Source organism: Capra hircus, chromosome 11 (assembly GCF_001704415.2).
Source record: "Capra hircus breed San Clemente chromosome 11, ASM170441v1, whole genome shotgun sequence".
Classification (NCBI taxonomy): Eukaryota; Metazoa; Chordata; class Mammalia; order Artiodactyla; family Bovidae; genus Capra; species Capra hircus.
The window spans coordinates 63336083-63357641 of record NC_030818.1 but is presented as its reverse complement, the minus strand read 5'-3'; the positions used below and the strand labels follow the sequence as shown (position 1 = coordinate 63357641).

The following is a 21559-nucleotide window of genomic DNA, read 5'->3' as shown; positions in this document are numbered from 1 at the left end:
AATGGTCCATAGGGCTTTCCAGTTGGCTCCAGTGGTAAAGAACCTGCCTGCCAATGCCGGAGACGTAAAAGACTTGGGTTCAATCCCTAGGTTGGGAAGATGCCCTGGAGGAGGCCATGGTAACCCACTCCTGTATCTTTGCCTGGAGAATCCCCATGGACAGACGAGCCGGAGGGGCTCCAGTCCAAAGGGTTGCAAAGAGTTGGACACAACTGAAGTGACCTAGCACACAACACATAGAAAACTATATGCAACTTCAATCTTAAGAGAAATGCAAGTTTTTTACATTGAGATATCATTTCTCATTCATTAGACTGACATGCAAGTAAAATGCTGACAAACTCTGTGAATGCTGTAGTGTCCTCAGACATGACTGCAGGAAAGAGAAGGGAATTGAGCAATAACAAAACCACACGCATTTGCCTTTTGACCCAACTATTTCCCGCTCAGGCATTTTTTTCAGGACATATATTCCAACAAATCAAAGATACAGTGTGTGCAAGGTTATTAATTGCAGCATTATCTGTCAGCATAAATACTGGACCCTACCTAGATGACCAGGATTCACTGAAGAAGCCATTATATGTACACACTGGAAAAAAAGAACAACAACAACATATAGGAAGTGGTATAAGATTGTTAGGATATATTAAGAGAAAAAAACGAAGTTCAGAAGAGTATTTACAGGATGCTACCTCTTGCGTAAGAAAATAAGAAATAGAGAGAGGAGCACTACGGTGAAAGACAACAGGCGGGGAGAGTAATACTTCTGAGTGTCCTTTCTTTGTTTAGTTTTGACAGCCTCTTCAGAAACCAAAATTAAAGATGAGCTGGGAATATCCTGTGCCACAAACCAGAATGAAATAGAACGTGCTCAAAAGAGATGAGGGTGCGAAGAGCCCCTGGAGAAGGAAACAACACCCCACTCCAATGTTCTTGCCTGGAGAATCCCACCAATAGAGGAGCCTGGCAGGCTAGAGCCCATGGAGTCCCAGAGTGTCTGACATGGCTTAGAGACCAAACAACAACAAAGGACACAGAAGCCTGCCTGAAGGGGCTCTCATAGGCCAAATTACGAACAATTTAACAATTCAAAATGAAATAAGGCAGAGATAAGAAATTATAATCCACTGAATAAAATTACAAGTCCATACTGATAATTAACAAAAACAAGGGAGAAGGAAAAGCAGTTCCTTATGCAAGAATGCCAACTAACAGACACACAAGGAACGACAGAGTTAGAAACACCATCTTTCTGCGACCATCACAATAAAAATGGACTTAGGAAAAATCACCAACTGATGACAAAAGGGGTGGAAGTCAGAAAATGACGAAGAATAGGAGATTTACATGGTCTCTAAAGTGTTTTCCGGCTCCTCTGGTGGCTCAGACGGTAAAGACTCTGCCTGCAATGCAGGAGACTCAGGTTCATTCACTGGGTTGGGAAGATCTCTTGGAGAAGAGGATGGCTACCCACTCCAGTATTCTAGAGAATTCCATGGATAGAGGAGCTTGGCGGGCTACAGTCCATGGGGTTGCAGAGAGTTGGACACTACTGAAAGTACTTTCCCACAAATTACTTATACATCAAGAAAAAAAAGAAAACCTATACAATGGAGAGGACGGGCTCAAACAAACCTTGTATGCACCAGGACCCAGGGACCTCACAGAGACTGAGACAGAACTGTGTTTGAGCGTCTCCTGTGGAGGCATGGGTCGGCAGTGGTCTGGCGCAGGGACAGGGGCTCTGGGTGTGGATATAGCATAAGTCCTCTTGGAGGAGGTCGCCATTAACCCCACCATAAAGCTGCCAGAACTTACACAGGAATGGGAAATAGACTCTTGGGAGGGTTCAACAGAATCTTGTGCACCAGGACCCAGGAGAAAGGAATAGTGACCCCACAGGAGACTTGCCTATGGGTGTCCAGGAGCCTCTGGCAAAGGCGTGGGTTGGTGGTGGCCTGCTGCAGGGTTGGGGTCTCAGACTGTAGCAGTACATGCATGGGATCTTTTGAGGGAGGTCAGCATTATCTTCATTATCTCCACCATAGTTTGGCCCCAGCTAAATAGCTGGGCTCTTCTCTGGTGGCTGAGACAGTAACGTATCTGCCTACAATGCGGGAGACCTGGGATCGATCTCTGGGATGGGAAGATCCCCTGGAGAAGGAAATGGCAAACCACTCCAGAACTCTTGCCTGGAAAACCCCATGGACAGAGGAGTCTGGTAGGCTACAGTCCATGAGGTGGCAAAGAGCTGGACACAACTGACCAACTTCACTTTCACGTTCAAATAGCAGAGAGGGAACACAGCTCCACCCATCAACAGAAAATTGGATTAAAGATTTACTGAGCGTGGCCCAGTAATACCTGAACCATGAACTTCAGATGTTCAAGCTGGTTTTAGAAAAGGCAGAGGAACCAGAGATCAAATTGCCAACATCCGCTGGATCATCGAAAAAGCAAGAGTTCCAGAAAAACATCTATTTCTGCTTTATTGACTATGCCAAAGCCTTTGACTGTGTGGATCACAAGAAACTGTGGAAAATTCTGAGAGAGATGGGAATACCAGACCACCTGACCTGCCTCCTGAGAAACCCATATGCAGGTCAGGAAGCAACAGTTAGAACTGGACATGGAACAACAGACTGGTTCCAAATAGGAAAAGGAGTATGTCAAGGGTGTATATTGTCACCCTGCTTATTTAACTTATATGCAGAGTGCATCATGAGGAACGCTGGGCTGGAAGAAGTACAAACTTGAATCAAGACTGCCGGGAGAAATATCAATAACCTCAGATATGCAGATGACACCACCCTTATGGCAAAAAGTGAAGAGGAACTAAAAATCCTCTTGATGAAAGTGAAAGAGGAGAGTGAAAAAGTTGGCTTAAAGCTCAACATTCAGAAAACTAAGATCATGGCATCTGGTCCCATCACTTCATGGCAAATAGATGTGGAAACAGTAGAAACAGTGTCAGACTTTATTTTTTTGGGCTCCAAAATCACTTCAGATGGTGACTGCAGCCGTGAAATTAAAAGACACTTCCTCCTTGGAAGGGACTTCCCTGGTGCCTCAGGTGGTAAAGCGTGTGTCTACAATGCGGGATCTTCCCTGGGTTGGGAAGATCCCCTGGAGTCGGACACGACTGAGTGACTTCACTTTACTCCTTGGAAGGAAAGTTATGACCAACCTAGATAACATATTCAAAAGCAGAGACATTACTTTGCCAACAAAGGTCCATCTAATCAAGGCTATGGTTTTTCCTGTGGTCATGTATGGATGTGAGAGTTGGACTGTGAAGAAGGCTGAGCACCGAAGAATTGATGCTTTTGAACTGTGGTGTTGGAGAAGACTCTTGAGAGTCCCTTGGACTGCAAGGAGATCCAACCAGTCCATTCTAAAGGGGATCAGTCCTGGGATTTCTTTGGAAGGAATGATGGTAAAGCTGAAACTCCAGTACTTTGGCCACCTCATGTGAAGAGCTGACTCACTGGAAAAGACTCTGATGCTGGGAGGGGGACGACCGAGGATGAGATGGCTGGATGGCATCACCGACTGGATGGACGTGAGTTTAAGTTAACTACAGGAGTTGATGATGGACAGGGAGGCCTGGCGTGCTGCAATTCATGGGGTCGCAGAGTCGGACGCAACTGAGCAACCAAACTGAGCATGGCCCCGCCCATCAGAACAAGATGCAGTGTTCCCCTCAGCCAGTCTCTCCCATCAGGAAGCTTTCATAAGCCTCTTATCCTTTTCCATCAAAGGGCAGACAGACTGAAAACCACAATCACAGAAAACGAACCAATCTAATCACATGGAACACAGCCTTGTCTAACTCAATGAAACTGTGAGCCATGCCGCGTAGGGCCACCCAAGACAGACGGGTCATGGTGAAGAGTTCTGACAAAATGTGGTCCACTGGAAAAGGAAATGGCAAACCACTTCAGTATTCCTGCCTTGAGAACCCCATGAACAGTATGAAAAGGCAAAAAGATAGGACAGTGAAAGATGAACTCCCCAGGCTGGTAGGTGCCCAATATGCTACTGGACATCAGTGGAGAAATAACTCCAAAAAGAATGAAGAGATGGAGACAAAGCAAAAACAACACCCAGTTGTGGATGTGACTGGTGATGGAAGCAAGTTCCGATGCTGTAAAAAGCAATACTGCATCTGGAATGTTAGGTCCATGAATCAAGGGAAATTGGAAATGGTCAAACAGGAGATGGCAAGAGTGCACGTCAACATTTTAGGAATCAGGGAACTAAAATGGACTGGAATGGGTGAATTTAACTCAGATGACCATTATATCTACTACTGTCAGCAAGAATCCCTTAGGTGAAATGGTGTACCAATCATAGTCAACAAGAGAGTTTGAAATGCAGTACTTAGATGCAGTCTCAAAAACGACAGAATGATCGCTTCATTTCCAAGGCAAACCATTCAATATCATGGTAATCCAAGTCTATGCCCCGACCAGTAATGCTGAAGAAGTTGAACGGTTCTATGAAGACCTACAAGACCTTCTAGAATTAATACCCAAAAAAGATGTCCTTTTCATTAAAGGGGACTGGAGTGCAAAAGCATGAAGTCAAGAAAACACCTGGAGTAACAGGCAAATTTGAACTTGGAGTACAGAATGAAGCAGGGCAAAGACTAACAGAGTTCTGCCAAGAGAATGCACTGGTCATAGCAAACACCCTCTTCCAACAACATAAGAGAAAACTCTACACATGGACATCACCAGACAGTCAACACCGAAATCAGATTGATTATATTCTTTGCAGCCAAAGATGGAGAAGCTCTATACAGTCAACAAAAACAAGACTGGGAGCTGACTGTGGCTCAGATCATGAACTCCTTATTGCCAAATTCAGACTTAAATTGAAGAAAGTAGGGAAAACCACTAGACCATTCAGGTATGACCTAAATCAAATCCCTAACGATTATACAGTGGAAGTGAGAAAAAGATTTAAGGGACTAGATCTGATAGACAGAGTGCCTGGTAAACTATGGACGGAGGTTTGAGACACTGTATAGAAGACAGGGAGCAAGACCATCCCCAAGAAAAAGAAATGCAAAAGAGAAAAGGAAAGATATACCCATTTGAATGCAGAGTTCCAAAGAATAGCAAGGAGAGATAAGAAAGCCTTCCTCAGTGACCAGTGCAAAGAAATAGAGGAAAATAATAGAATGGGAAAGACTAGAGATCTCTTCAAGAAAATCAGAGATATCAAGGGAACATTTCATGCAAAGATGGGCTCAATAAAGGACAGAAATGGTAGGGACCTAACAGAAGCAGAAGATATTAAGAAGAAGTGGCAAGAATACACAGAAGCACTATACAAAAAAGATCTTCACGACCCAGATAATCACACGATGGTGTGATCACTCACCTAGAGCCAGACATCCTGGAATGTGAAGTCAAGTGGGCCTTAGGAAGCATGACTACGAACAAAGCTAGTGAAGGCTGATGGAATTCCAGTTGAGCTACCTCAAATCCTAAAAGATGATGCTGTGAAAGTGCTGCACTCAATATGCCAGCAAATTTGGAAAACTCACTAGTGGCCACAGGACTGGAAAAGGTCAGTTTTCATTCCAAACCTAAGAAAGGCAATGCCAAAGAATGCTCAAACTACCATCCAATTGCACTCATCTCACACGCTGGCAAAGTAATGCTCAAAATTCTCCAAGCCAGGCTTTAGCAATACGTGAACCATGAACTTTCAGATGTTCAAGCTGGTTTTAGAAAAGGCAGAGGAACCAGAGATCAAATAGCCGATATCCCCTGGATCATCGAAAAAGCAAGAGTTCCAGAAAACATCTATTTCTGCTTTGTTGACTATGCCAAAGCGTTTGACTGTGTGGATCACAACAAACTGTGGAAAATTCTGAAAGAGATGGGAATACCAGACCACCTGACCTGCCTCTTGAGAAACCAGTATGCAGGTCAGGAAGCAACAGTTAGAACTGGACATGGAACAACAGACTGGATCCAAATAGGAAAAGGAGTATGTCAAGGCTATACACTGTCACCCTGCTTATTTAACTTCTATGCAGAGTACATCATGAGAAACACTGGGCTGGAGGAAGCACAAGCTGGAATCAAGATTTCCAGGAGAAATATCAATAACCTCAGATATGCATATGACACCACGCTTATGGCAGAAAGTGAGGAAGAACTAAAGAGCCTCTTGATGAAAGTGAAAGAGGAGAGTGAAAAACTTGGCTTAAAGCTCAACATTCAGAAAACTAAGATCATGGCATCTGGTCCCATCACTTCATGGCAAATAAGTGGGGAAACAGTGGAAACAGTGTCAGACTTTATTTTGGGGGGCTCCAAAATAACTGCAGATGGTGACTGCAGCCATGAAATAAAAAGATGCTTGCTCCTTGGAAGAAAAGTTATGACCAACCTAGACAGCATATTAAAAAGCAGAGACACTGCTTTGCCAACAAAGGTCCATCTAGTCAAGGCTATGGTTTTTCCAGTAGTCATGTATGGATGTGAGAGCAGTACTGTGAAGAAAGCTGAGCGCCAAAGAATTGATGGCTTTTGAACTGTGGTGTTGGAGAAGACTCTTGAGACTCCCTTGGACTGCCAGGAGATCCAACCAGTCCATCCTGAAGGAGATCAGTCCTGGGTGTTCATTGGAAGGACTGATGTTGAAGCTGAAACTTCAATCCTTTGGCCACCTGACGCGAAGAGCTGACTCATTTGAAAAGACCCTGATGCTGGGAAAGACTGAAGGCGGGGGAAGGGGATGACAGAGGATGAGATGGTTAGATGGCATCACCAACTCAATGGGCATGTGTTTGAGTAAACTCCAGGAGTTGGGGATGGACAGGGAGGCCTGGCTTGCTGCAGTCTATGGGGTCGCAAAGTGTCAGACACGACTGAGCGACTGAACTGAACTGAACTGATACAATGGAGAAAACAGGAAGCTTCACCAGGAGTTTAACACTAATATCACCAAACAGGAGCAAACTGACATCACTTCTGGATGTGATAACCTAAGAAGGACACATCACTTAAGCAGTGTTCCAGCCAAAAATGCACAATCTAAATTTAATCATGAGAAAACATTCATACCCAAATTGTAGTCTGCAAAAATATCAATGTCATGAAAGACTGAAGAATTATAACAGATAAAAGGTTACTAAGAGACATGACAACTAAATACAATGTGTGCTCTTACTTCTGACCCTTTACCAGAAAAAAGAAAAACTGTATAAAGGACATTACTGGGACAGAGAACGAAACTGAAATATGGATGGCAGATAAAAGTACATTAGCAATCAATCCCCTGAACTCAGTAACTGCACTGCGGCTATAAGAGAACAGCCTCCTAAGAAATACAAAGTAAATATTAAGGAGTAAAGAGGACTTACATATTCAATCTATTCTCAAATGACTCAAGAACAGGAGAGAGAGAGAAAGGGAGAGCACACAAACACGTAGAATGCTAAAATCAAAAAAATGGAAAACTGGGTAGTGTACAGGAGTTCTCCGTTCTATTCTGGAAACTTGCAATGTTTAAATTATTTCAAAATAAGTTTAAATGGGCACTTGTGACACAATGATATATGTCATTCAACAACCAGTGTCATCCTATCAAAAACTTGGGTGAGACAACAACCTGGTCACTCTAGCTATTTATATTCCATCTATTTCTGACAAGCTTCTTTGAAACAACCATTTCTAAAGTACCTGGTATCAATGTCAGCCGCCTGGATTGTGTTAAAAAGCAATTCAGCAACACCTACTCCCTCGACATTGATCAAGTGAGGCTGAAACAGAGCTTCCGGTGCTTCAAACCTCTCTCCCCCGACTTTGATAATGCGGCCATCTGGGAGCTAGAGACCAAGAACAATCAGGTATCAGTAAAAGATTTTGAAAGTTCCCAGTGTTCTTTAGATGCTAGTATGCCTGTTTTATAACCAAAATCATTAGCAATATATTTCTCCCAAAATACATTTTTGAAAAAAGACAAAGTAAAATACATTAAAATAATTGTTTTTATTATCATGCTCTGTTCTGCTTTTGAAATGATATGTCCTGCCTCCAAATAGCAGGAATTTCTTGAAAGAGTCACTAATACACAAATGTGTGATGTCCACTGGTGTGTGCAAGGGAGCACTACAGATACCGCTGATCACCCACAGCAACTGGACTTCTGCCGGAGTCAATGCTGCTTCTCATTATCACTTTAACATATTTTCAAGTTTATAGAGATTTTTACCATGTAGCACAGACACATTCAATTAAAAATTTTAAATTTCTTTCAACAAATAATTATTCTGGGGAACTATTTTTTTTGCCATCAAACACTTTATATCACGTGTGAAACTTCTATCAAATCATTTAATCCAAGGAAAATCTTATAATCAAAAAAGTTCAAGGACGCTAACCTATTTTTTAGCAGGCAATTCTGTTGTATCCTACTTACTAGGTTCTATTAAATTTTTAAATAGATAAATATAATTTTAAGAAAATAAGATTTAAGCAACTGGTAAGATACCACTAACATATGACCCTGCTAACCCTTAAGTTACATCATGTTTATGTTTAATTAAATGAGAAATGTTAAACAAAAACTCTCTCACAATTCATAGAATTGACCTAAGTAACAAGCATGCTGGTATATACTGGCATTCGACACATTTCTATATGACAGACCAGAATTAGTTTTACATTAACATTTCTAACAGTGTATCAGTTTAAAATAACGTAATTATAATAACTATATGTAGATCCCCAAACTCACTTTCCAACATGACAAAGTATCTCAAAGCAAGTTCTTAAAGACATTTACTCCATGTTTGCTCTAACTGTATACAATCACATCTTTCAAAAACTCCACAATTATCTTTTTATAAATTTAATCAAATTTCTTTTTTTTTAATTTAACAAAATAAACGCAACCATCCAGTGACTTTAAAAACCACATGAAATCACCCAAGATATATGGAAAAGCTTCATATGACAGAGTATCATTAGCATAAAACATCTATACCTGGACAATGTGGCTTTTCTCAAAGCTCTGGCTGGAGATCAACCCAGGGCCACCTACCCTAGGAACTACTTACCTTTAGAACTGTTAAAACTGTATGCCTCCCAATTTCTCTGCACCAAACCTTATCCTATACTCTATTTGTCCACTATTTTCCCTCTTCATCAGTTCCCAGTTTATTTGTCACAAATACTTTTGTAACCTGCCTCAAATTCTGAGAAAGGAGGGGAGAGATAAAACATGTTTTGTATTTCTAGTTCCCTTATCCTCTGTCTCATGACACTTTCTTCCAAAATCAGGTAGACAATAAATTATAAATCTAGGGCAACTATCAAGAAGGCCTCAGGAAAGAATCCATAGGGCAAATCTGTAGATGACTGGGTTGCAAAGTATTGATTTATTGTCTATTTAGATCAGCATCTTCTGAAATGAAACAACATAACTTATAAAAATTTTAAATTATTTTTAAAGTGACTATTTTGTACATATTTATGATATGCTCTGTTTATATGAATTAAATGGTGGAAGAATACTTGCTTTTATTGCCTATCACTCAATTTCAGTTTTGGTGGCTCAGTGGTAAAGAATCTGCCTGCCAAGGGTTCAGTCCCTGGGTTGGGAAGATCCCCTGGAGAAGGAAACGGCAACCCACTCCAATACTCTTGCCTGGGAAATCGCATGGACAGAGGAGCCTAGCAGGCGTCCACGGGGTTGCAAAGAGTTAGATATGACTTAGCGACTAAACAACAGTAGCAGATCAAAGACACAGTGTGGAAGTACTTTATACCCAGATGAAAATGACAGACTTAAGGCAGCAATACACTGAAAATTCAACTCCCCTGATACAAACTATAACTTGGTTCTAAGTATCATTAGTTACAATTTCAAGTTAACATTTGTTCTGAACATCTCATTAAGAAAATACCAAGTCAGGGAGACTGCCACCTACTGAATGGTTAAAGCAATCCTATAGGATGACCATTTTCCAAAGTATCTTAGAATACCAGTCCCATGAAATGCTGAGGAATACCGTAATCATGTACAAATCAGCATATCAAAGGTTCTGAGAAGTCCTTTAATAAAGTGAACTGACTCTCCCCCAAACTTATCTGACAATGTAACCCTTCATTTTAATTTCTGTCAATACCTACTAACATCTCAGAGAAATAACATTATGTGAAACCCATGCTGAAAAATGCTACTCCAGGTACTGCTGCTGCTAAGTCGCTTCAGTCGTGTCCGACTCTGTGCGACCCCATAGACGGCAGCCCACCAGGCTCCCCCGTCCCTGGGATTCTCCAGGCAAGAACACTGGAGTGAGCTGCCATTTCTTTCTCCAATGCATGAAAGTGAAAAGTGAAAGTGAAGTCACTCAGCTGTGTCCGACTCTTAGCGACCCTATGGACTGCCACCTACCAGGCTCCTCTGTCCATGGGATTTTCCAGGCAAGAGTACTGGAGTGGGGTGCCACTGCCTTCTCTGACTCCAGGTACTAGAATCTCAAAATAATATTTCATATCTAACTGTATCCTAAAGTAGAAAAGCAATATATGATTCTTGCCTTATTAAAATAACTAAATCATAGTATCATAATGTAGAAAGACATTAAAGGTCATACATATACAAATTATAACAACCCAAACCCCCAAAGTACTGGATTCCAAGAAAATCTCCTTAAGCACACACCAACAGTCACTGTCGCCCACTTTAAAACCATATATATATATCATACACCAGATATACTTACTGTGTAAGATTCAACCAATACTGTGGTTTCTAAGGCCAGTTTCTGCTCTTGCTCAATATTATATCCCACATAACACAATTTTTCTTTAATCATGCGAACCGTTTCAAAATCAGCAGAATGGTTGAAGGCATAACCCCGCAACAAAAGCAGCTAGTACAGAAAAACAGCAGTAAGTCCACAATTAATCTGAGTGAGTTCAAGTCCACAAAAGGGATTAATGCTAAGTATGTCACATCAATACCAAATACAATGGACAGCAGAACCTTTGCTCTTACTATTTCAAAAAGGAGAATATTACTCACCATAAAAGAATTTAATTTCACTTTCACAGAAAAGTTTTATAGGGAGTGACAGAATTTACAGTTCATGAATAATAAATGGGCAAAATATCTATGAATAATATTTTAGCACTGGATTCCTATAATCTGCAATTTACTCAGTCACTGCCATAATCATGAAATATGACGGACACATATTAGAGGGGCAATAGTATTTGTTAAATAGACAAAAACGAGAATTCAACCTGACAGGAAAAACAAAAACACGATACACATCATAAACAAATTAGACTTTTCACATAAAAAACTAGAAATCCTCTGATCTTTGTGTTTACAGTCAAAAGAAAACCCTTGGGCGATCCTTTGGCAGTCACCCTCAAATAGAATTCTGGCTTAGAATGATATTATAATTCTCATTACCAATCTTATTACTAACCCAATGTCAATATGAAGACTTAACGCGACCCAGAACAGTCTTCCCACAGTAGTACCAGTGACATATTGGACCTTATAATCCTTTGTTGTGGGGGATGCCTTGTTCACTGCAGAATGTTTAGCAGCCTTCCTGCAAAGATGTTAACAACCAAAAAAGTCTCCAGACATTTCAAAGTGTCCCTGGAGGAGTAGCATCATCCCTGATTGAGAACCACTCACCTGGAGAGAATGTACTAACTACAGAGTTCTGGTACAGACAATATTCTAAATCTTTTTTCCCCCACATTACAAAAACCACACATGCTTCCAAAGAGTGGCCTTATTTATATATACTTTATCTAGCAATGTTTTAAAGAATATCATCACTAATTACATTCACAAATAAATTTTAATATACATCTTGTTCAAAGAGGGTTTTATGGCTGAAAGGCTGCCCAAGTTGTTCAAGGAAGTCTTAAGACTCTTCTTCCCCCCTTGACATACTTCTCTTCCCATTCCTCAGGAAAGACAAATTATAATTATGTAATGATGAACTCTCATTAGTACACAAAAGATCATGTGTGTGAATCTCATACAGATTTTTATATGAATAAAGTACTGGGCCACTTCTCTGGTGGTGCAGATTCACTAGAATCCTGAGGTGATACATTCAATGTTAAGTAGATATATATACAAACTTACAAAATCGAATTCCATGATATTCTCTTTTGCTTACCTTGATAAGATATCTGGTAATATCCCTCCCAGCAATATCCAGTCTCCTGGTAAGGTGGGGGAGAGAAAAGCCTTCATACACTGGGCAAATGTGAGTCACACCATCTCCAGAGTCCACCACGACTCCAGTTAATAAACCTGCGGAAGAATCATGAAGTTGTAAACAAAAAGCCAAATCAGAAATCAAAGCCAGCAAATTTCAAGTATTTCAATATTCAAAGATGCTGGCTTCTTTATAATTGATTAGAAACATCACCAACCAAAATGGTCTAAAAGCTAGCATTTCTTTATTATTTGCTTATTGTGCAGTTTATTTCTAACACACAGACACTGAAGTCAGTGTTCTCTCACATGCCTCCTGTGAGACCTTTATTCTAATCATGTGCTCCCTCAGTGATGGGAAGAAACAGACCCCCAGACTGAGGACTGAAAAATACAACATGGTCTTTAATCCTAATTTTAATCTTGATTCCTGAATTCCCCTGAAGTCAAATTCTCTAATGTATCATGGATAACTTTTATGAAAACCACTGTGAAGGGTAATTACACAAGTTAATAGTGAATCCGCTGAAATAATCTAGTTCTTTATTATTATTTCTGTCATATAGTATATTCAAAACTCTGCTGTTTGGAAAATTTCTGTTGATACAAAATAGCTAGAAATCTGAGACTAATTCATCTTGACTAGCCAAAGAATCACTTCAATTATTCACCAGAAATCAAGAAAGACACTGTCAGTTAAACTTTGTGAGTGTGTGCGTTCTAAGTCACTTCAGTCATGCCCAACTATTTGAGACCCTATGGACGGTAGCCCACGCGGTTCCTCTGTCCATGGGATTCTTCAGGCAAGAATACTGGAGTGGGCTGCCATGCCCTCCTCCAGGGGATCTTCCTGACTCAGGGATGGAACTCACGTCTGTTACCTCTTCTGCATTGGCAGGTGGGTTCTTTACCACTAGCGCCACCTGGAAAGTCTCTTTTGTTTCTCATTATGTGCTATTTAACGGTATAAATGGGGACTTCCCTGATGGTGCAGTGGTTAAGACTGCACGCTTCCAATGTAGGGGACATGTGGGTTTGATCCCTGGTCAGGGGCGTGTGGAATTAAGATCCCACATGCTGTGCAGTATGGCCAAAACCAAAAATAATAATAATAAAACGAAAATTTTTAAAAATATATAAAAGTAAAAAAAATATATAAAAGTTAGTGTTTCACCTTTTGTCCCAGAGTTAATTCAGAAAAAAAAATTTCTAAATCACATTTTCTAGCAGTTTTAAAGTCTAATGATACTTTTAACCAGAATATGCATTATCTACAGCTGCTTAAGCTCATTATTTTATCACTGTCCCATCCCTGAATAGACTCTCTCCCTCTTTTTTATTATGCACAAAACATCTAATTTATCTCTGAACACATTCATTCAAACCATCTCCTACTAAGTTCATATAATTTTGACTGATTTTGCAAGTTTCATAAAAAAATCATATGCTGCCTCTTAAGGTTGCTTTCTTTTAAACAAGAGACTTTCTATTGCAAGAAAGAAGAATCCACAGTATCATTAATTCAAAAATGCTCCCAGTAATACCAACTAAAGCACTAGATTATTCACTCTTTCTACTTCAATTCTGAAGGATTCTTTAAAGCTCAGTCTAGTTCTTAACTTTTCATTCATACCCTCCCTGACCATTTTAACCTCTAACTCAGACTCCATAATTCCAGTTATTCCCCTCAATCCTGTACACAATATGCAGTCAAACATACTTTCTTGAATCACCGTGTCACCTCTCTTACTAAAAAACCTTTCCTGGTTCCAAAGGTAGCTTCTTACTTTTTTGATTTAGCTGGTAGCTTTTAGCCACCTTGTTTTTATGCAAGGTGAAGAGTTCTCTTCAGCTAAGAGTTCTTTTGATTAGAATTACTGGATTATCACTTCTCAGAACTAAGAATTCAGTATTTAAACAAAACCAGCTAAATATGAGGAGTTAAGAGAGGATATCTTCTCCTTGGACAGAAATAAATTTATGAGTATTGCTAGAAATATCTATTAAGGTCAATTTTATTCAATTAAAGCAAAAATTCATTTCAGCAGAAGTGTCCCATCTCCACCCCCAACTGGAATCACCAGTTTCAAAGCTTAGATTCAAAATTTTTAATATCTATTTTTCCAAAGTATTTTCTAAAATAAATTCTGAAATTTACTTGAAAAAAATGAAACACAATTTCCTACATGCAGACAAACACTAGCTCCTCAGAACGCCAAGCTCACACCACACTTGGTGAATGAATAAAGCCTCTTTAAAAATTTAATTCTCCCCAAGTATTTTCTTAGTATCTACATGAAGTAGTAAAGACAGGTTTAAAACCTAGTACGTATTCTGACAAAGTGATTTTCACTCATCCATGTGTAGAGTCAGATGGATCACCATAATATTAAAATTTGTTTCCTAACACAACTGACCCTTGAACAATATGGGGGTTAACCTGCATATAACTTATAGCTGGCCCTCTGCATCCCGATTCAACCAACTATGGACCATGTAGTACTGCAGTATTATTTACCACTGAAAAACATCCACGTATAAGTGGAGTCATACAGCTCAAATCAGCACTGTTCAAGGGTCGACTGTACTGTCATACATCACTTAAGTACTAAGGCTTGACATTTAGTTGTCACCTCCTTCAGAAACCTTCTCTGACATGCCAAATCAATTTCTGTATCTTTCCCCCATTAAGAGTCTATGTTCTTGAGGGATCTTTACATTTTAAGTGCCCAACAGGCTCTGTGCATGTATCTGATGGCCTCTTAAGGTCTCCACAAGATTATCAGGATACAGAGTTCTCCCTACATGGCTACTATTTTATTCCCAGTAGATACGGAGGCAGTTACTAATGGCAGTACCAGGAAAACAAAGTAAAAGTAGGTCCACTCCATTAAACCCACTTCAAAAGTTGGGAAGGTACGCTCAAATGTCTGCCTTTTCCTTTAAATCTATTATGTATTTTAAAAAGATAATTTTATATGAAACTTTCTGGCTTTTTTAAACTCTTGACAATTCTGAGAACAGATTCCATGTTTATTTTTCCCTTCAAAAATTTTCTTACTTTAATCTGCCTAAAAGAAGAAACTTTCCGCTGCTGCTAAGTCGCTTCAGTCGTGTCCGACTCTGTGCGACCCCAGAGACAGCAGCCCACCAGGCTCCCCTGTCCCCGGGATTCTCCAGGCAAGAACACTGGAGTGGGTTGCCATTTCCTTCTCCAATGCGTGAAAGTGAAAAGTGAAAGTGAAGTCGCTCAGTCGTGTCCGACTCTTAGCGACCCCATGGACTGCAGCCTACCAGGCTCCTCTGTCCATGGGATTTTCCAGGCAAGAGTACTGGAGTGGGGTGCCATTGCCTTCTCCAAAGAAACTTCCTACTTATAAAAAAAAAAAACTGAGAAGTTTCTTCTTAAGTCCTTCATTGTTTAGTAAAGAAAATAAAAATGTGTACATTTTATTTGACAAACTGTGGAATATTTGAATTAATACAAATATATAAAACTGAGCTTTCTGGGACTTAAAACTTCCTGAGAAATCAAATTCCTCCGACATAAAATACATGTAACAAATGTTTTTGAATTAATGATACTGAAAGTTAAGCTTTACCTACCTTGAGCATACAAAGTCAGGACTGCCTGGATGGCTACATACACACCAGAAAACTGGTAAGTTTCAAACATTACCTGAAAGTGCAAAAGGAAAGGGAAAACATTAGTATTTAGAAATTACATTATAATGTAATATATATGTATTAATATATGCTTTCTTGATGGCCAGAGTGGATTAGCTGATCAAAATAGAATCAAACGACCCAAAAGAATCTTCCATTCTCTTCAGCTGTTTCTTGCCTCTATTAAAGTCCTGCTGTCAGAGAGCCCCAATTTTGAGGACAGATTTTTTTTTTTTTAAATACACACTCAGTCCCCAAGCATTTCTTAAGTGCTACAAAGCAAAGATTTCTGAGAGTTTTTAGCTAATGGCAGATTAGAGTGAAACAAAGTGTTCTGTTTTTGAACAAGACTTTCTGAACTCATGTCCCTTAAGGGAAATGTCTTTTAATTCAAAGACAAACTACACAAACTACTGAACTGCCAACCTTCCCATCCCTTTCCCTCAACCTGGGCCAAGCAAGACTGTGGCTCTACCTCCAGGTAACAAACGGAACAGCAGGGAAACAAGACTAAACAGTTCCCGAATGCTGGCAGATCCAGAAGCTGCTCAGCTGCTGAGTCTCCGCTCCCTAGTGGAGCAAGGCTGCGCTCCACCCTGTGCTGAGGTCCACTGCAGGGATGAGGGGCTCCTTCACATCCTCTCTGCTCACAATGCTGCTCATTGTCTGTATCGCAGGTTGGCCAGGAATATTCTGTAGGATTTTCTCTGTCATCCACAGTTAGCATTCACTGACTGGCAGTGCAGACTACCACTACGAATATCTGATATTTAGAAATTTTACAACTGACCACAGTAAGAATGATATACAATTTAAATTTTTACAACTCTGGGGAATTCCATAGTGGTCCAGTGGTTAAAACTCTGTGTTTCCACTGCTGAGGGCACGATCTCTGGTCAGGGAACTAAGATCCCACATGCCATAGCCAAAAAAAAACAAAAAACCTCTCAATCACTATGCTGTATACCTGGAACTTAACACAGCATTGTAAATCAATCATGCTTCAATAAAACTAAATTAAAAAAATTTTTAATCGTAATAAATAAATAAATTTTACAACTCTGAAACACAAACTCATCAATTAAGCAACTAAATTTTCTGACTAGTATTCTATTCCATCATCCTTTATCCTCCTGCTACAGGGACGAAAATGGTATACAACTGACCCTTGAACAACACAGGTCGTTCTGAATTGTGCAGGTTCATTTAATTGCAGATTTTTTTCAATAAATGAATACTACATCATCACATGATCCAAGATCAGCTGAATCCAGGGATGCAGAACCTGGGATACAGAGGGCAAATTATAAAGTTTTACACAAATTTTGACTGAGGGGGATTGGCACCCTTAACCTTGTGTTGTTCAAAGGTCATTTGCATTTATCAACTGTATTTGCATTTATCAATTTGACAGTCTGTCAAAATTTATTTTTATTCATAAGATCATTAAGAAGTATTTGTAGCTGAGAAACAACTTCCTGAATGAGATTAAAATGGGGCATTATCAGTCATAGTCAAATTTCTATTTACAAGTAAAAAAGAGCATTAAACGAAGAGGAGACCTTAGAGTGTGTAGTAAGACTAATTCCTGTCATTTCTGCAGATTAAAAAAAAATCTGTCCTAGTCAAATAGTTAGTTAGTGGATGACAGATATGATGTTATCCACTACATAGCAAATGCCATCTCCCTGAATTTTCACTTGAAAGAAAACTTGGTTTCCATTCTGCTACTGTATTATTTTTTTGGAAGAGGTCTCCTTGTCTGGTAACCTCTTGATTTAATACAAAAATATCTCTACACTCTGTTTTTGCAATGCATTGGTAAAAATAAAGAGCAATTATAAATGACCACTTATCCATTACAAATGATTAGTAACTATAAATCATTTAGAAAGTATAAAGCACAATTAAAATATAAATACAATAAAGCCCATCTTTCGTAGTTTCAGGGGTAGCTAGGAGAAAAAAAAAAAAAAAATAAAATATGAACCGTAAGAAATGATATGGATTCTGTAGCTAAAACCACAATCTCAAAATTTGAAAATACAAAAATTTTAAATCTCTTCCAAAATTTCCATCAACATCTCAACGTAGTCAATGAGTAAAACAAAACATTTACTTACATTAAGCAGTATCTGGAAAGCTAATAAAATCCAAAGGAATTAAAATTTCCTACCTCATATATAACAAAATGAAAGAAAACTGTTGAAAAGTTACCCATCTCAAGTATTAAGAATGCAGACTTTTTGCTCTTTAACTGCCTATCTCGTTACTGTTTCCACCTCCCTTCCCGAGCCCTCCCATCTCCCTGGCCCTCAGCATTCTCCCCACTGTCTGCTATCACTTCTTTGGTTAACTATATTATCTATATCCTCGTGACTCCCAAGTTTATACCTCCAGCTTCAGACTTTTCTCCTGAACTTGACCTTATACATGTAATCATTTTTGCTTGGATGTCTAAAGAAAACCTAACATGTCCAAAACTGAACTCCTGAACCATCTCCCTCCCAAATCCTGTTCTACTCTCAAGTGAAACTTTCAGTTACCTCTCTATCACATGTATTTAAGAAATCGGGATCTTTTTTTGGCCCTACCTTCAAAACAGAGCGACAATCTGGCCATTTTTCATTACCTTCTCTGCTATTACCCCTAATCCTAACCATCATTATCTGGTGTCTAGATAACTGAGAAAGTCTCCAAACTCGTCTTTCTTCTACACTTGCCTCCTTATGTTCTACATTCAACACAGGAGCCATAGAAACCTCAATCTGTAATAGCTCCTCCTTGTAGTAGCCCTACATTTCACTCAGAGTTTAAATCTAATCTCCTGTAAGAGCCTACAAGGCCCTGGATGATTCAGCCCCATTATTTCTCGCACCTCATCTCCCGTTGCTCTCCCACAGTGGCTTCCTTGCTGACTAATATGCCACGCTTGGTCCCATTTCAAGACCTTTACACTGGTTACTCCCTTTGCCTGGAATGCTTTTCCCCCAGTTAGTTACTGGCTAACTCCCTCCATTTAAATATCACCTTACAGACACGTACTACCACAACCTATGAAAAATGCAGCCTTCCTACATGCCCGATCTCCCTTACTCTTTCCCACCCCTCCTTTAGCATCTAGTATCATCTAATAAACCATTCAATTAACTCTTTTTTTTTTTGGTCTGTTTTCCCCTGCTAGATGGTAAATTCCATAGCAGCAGGATTTTGGCTTTGTTTACTGGTATATTCTACTTATAATGACTAACATATACTTAGGTGCTCAATAAACAAGATCTGGGAGAAAGTAACAATTACTCTTATTTCCTTTATTCTCAACAACAGAGGTAAGATAAAACAAAAAAATTTGCTTTAATATCACATCACAGAAACATATACATGCACAACCCATCTAAAAACTTACCTCTACAATCTTCTCTCTATTTTTGGTTGGGTTCATAGGAGGTTCTGTGAGTAGAATTTTACAATTCCTGGTATCTATGTTAAGTTTTTCTGGTCCAAATGTGTAGTCCCATAGGTGTTTCATGTCATCCCAATTTCGTACTATGCCATTTTCCATAGGGTAATTAACTTCTAACATCGAGCGTAATTCACTTGCCTCATCACCAACCATAAGATCCTAGAAAATTATAATATCAAAGCTTTAGACCAAATTTTTGCATAAAATACCACCAGAAAATTATCCTCTTATATTTTGGAAAACTGGAGAATAATTAATTTTAATATTTCTGGCACTTTCAGATAAATTTCTTCATTCCACAAGTTAAAAAGTTGATCTTTCCTTTCATGAACAATGTCTTACAAATCTTAATCATGAATAATAAGTTTTTATGTACAATGTGGTTTAAATCAATAAATTGACCTTACCTTTAATAAATATGTTTCCAAAAGAAGAGCATTAGCACAAATAAACCCCACATTTTCATATTTTGGAGGGGTTTGTATGAGGTTTCATCTCTTTCTTTTGCTCAAATGTTCAAAAAATAAGGCCTGTGATATGTGAGATAGCATATCAGGGGAAAAAAAAACTTGCAGAAAAATGCTCAACGCATGCAGCACATTTCTTTTTACTAAATATCAAAATGATAAGTGTAGTACTATGCAGCATAATGAGAAGCAAAAAATAAAATGATTTTTATTATACTTTAATAGTGGATATACGCACTACAAACTTGTAAATTTCACAAACGCCTACCTAGATATGTCCCAATTAAAACTGAAATTAAGCTTCAATATGTGCCTCACCAAGATGAAAGATAATTTGTAGAGATATAAAAAATTAAGATACAGAGAAGAAATTCTTCTTTAAAATTATCTCATAAGCAACATTTCCAATCTTAGAGTAAAATACTGGAAAACTATGCTATCACCCAGGAAGCAGAATACTCACAAGTCTTGTCTCCAACGAGCACATACTTAAGATGACCCACATTTCAAAAGTCAAATTTTATGTGTATAAGGCTAATGATGTCTCAGAATTAAATCTTACTTTAAAAACTGGCTAGTCGAAATACTAAATAATCCTGATTTAAACACATACTGATGAATTTAAAAAAAAATTCTAGTATCAAAATAGCTACTATTTGCTATAAGATCTTAAGATGTTTTAAAACAGAAGTTTAAATAAATATATGACTTTAAACTTTTTTTAAATAATGATTTTTAAAAAAAGAGATAAGAAAGAAACCAGGGTAAGGACTCTATTTAAAGACAATAACAACCAAAAAAAAAAAAAAAAAAAAACCACACTGGAAAATCCACTGAAAGCAACAAAAAGGAAAAACAAAGTTAAAGCAGATGCTAGAAATACTCACTAAAATGTTTCTATTGCAACTAAATTGCACATAAAATTAATGCACCATGCCTTTATACTCAAACTTCTTAAATATTAACTATTTAAAATGATCTGATACAAAAATGAAAAACTAAAAATCTTATATTAGATAACTCTACTAAATGACATGCATTTGTTGAATTACTTAGAAGAATACTGTTAATTTCAAATACACTGAAAGACAAGATACACAGATGGACTGACAGATGGATAAATGGATAGATATGTGATATATCAGTATAGTAAACATTAATGTCAGAATCTAGGTGATGGATGTATGAGTTTCATGGTAGAATTCCTTTAAATTTGCTGTGTATTCCAAACACTTCATAATAAAATGTCAGGGGGAGGAATCTATGTCTCCAAATACCTATATGACTTCTGGCCATCAATATAATTTAATATATAATGTTAGTTATTTTTTTCTGGAATGTGTATTTCTTTGTGTTATACAATGTAATAATAGATTAGATAATTAAGATGGTTTATATCATTGATACATATTCACAACTGTATTTCAACAAATTTAGTATAAATCTGGTCTAATTACATCTGACTATTTAGTTCTTATTCCATGCAAGAATAGGGGCCTACATATGTCTGATCTAATACCAACTCAAAATAAAAGTGTCGTGTGTCTACTTCTAGGGCACACATACTATGAAGAATTAACTGAAAGAAACATCTGGCATCAAGTATCTTACCATCCCTCTGAACAAAGAGGACATTTAAAATGGAAGAAAACAAGTGTTAACTTGTCAAATCAGTGCAAACATTCTTGAATAACTCAAGCTACTTAATTCAAAAACTTATCTAAAATTTTATTTC

The 21559-nt window shown here is 38.5% G+C and overlaps 1 protein-coding gene across 1 annotated transcript in view; it reads right to left on the bottom strand.

Annotated features, from left to right (window-relative positions):
* ACTR2 (ARP2 actin related protein 2 homolog) overlaps positions 1 to 21559 on the bottom strand; it is a 38783-nt gene that overhangs the window by 6661 nt on the left and 10563 nt on the right. The window contains exons 3-7 of the mRNA XM_018055429.1: positions 19301 to 19516; positions 15835 to 15907; positions 12188 to 12324; positions 10760 to 10909; positions 7710 to 7855 (exon numbers count right to left, since the gene is read on the bottom strand). Coding sequence (XP_017910918.1) covers positions 7710 to 7855; positions 10760 to 10909; positions 12188 to 12324; positions 15835 to 15907; positions 19301 to 19516 — 722 coding nt within the window. The remainder of the gene's footprint in view (positions 1 to 7709; positions 7856 to 10759; positions 10910 to 12187; positions 12325 to 15834; positions 15908 to 19300; positions 19517 to 21559) is intronic.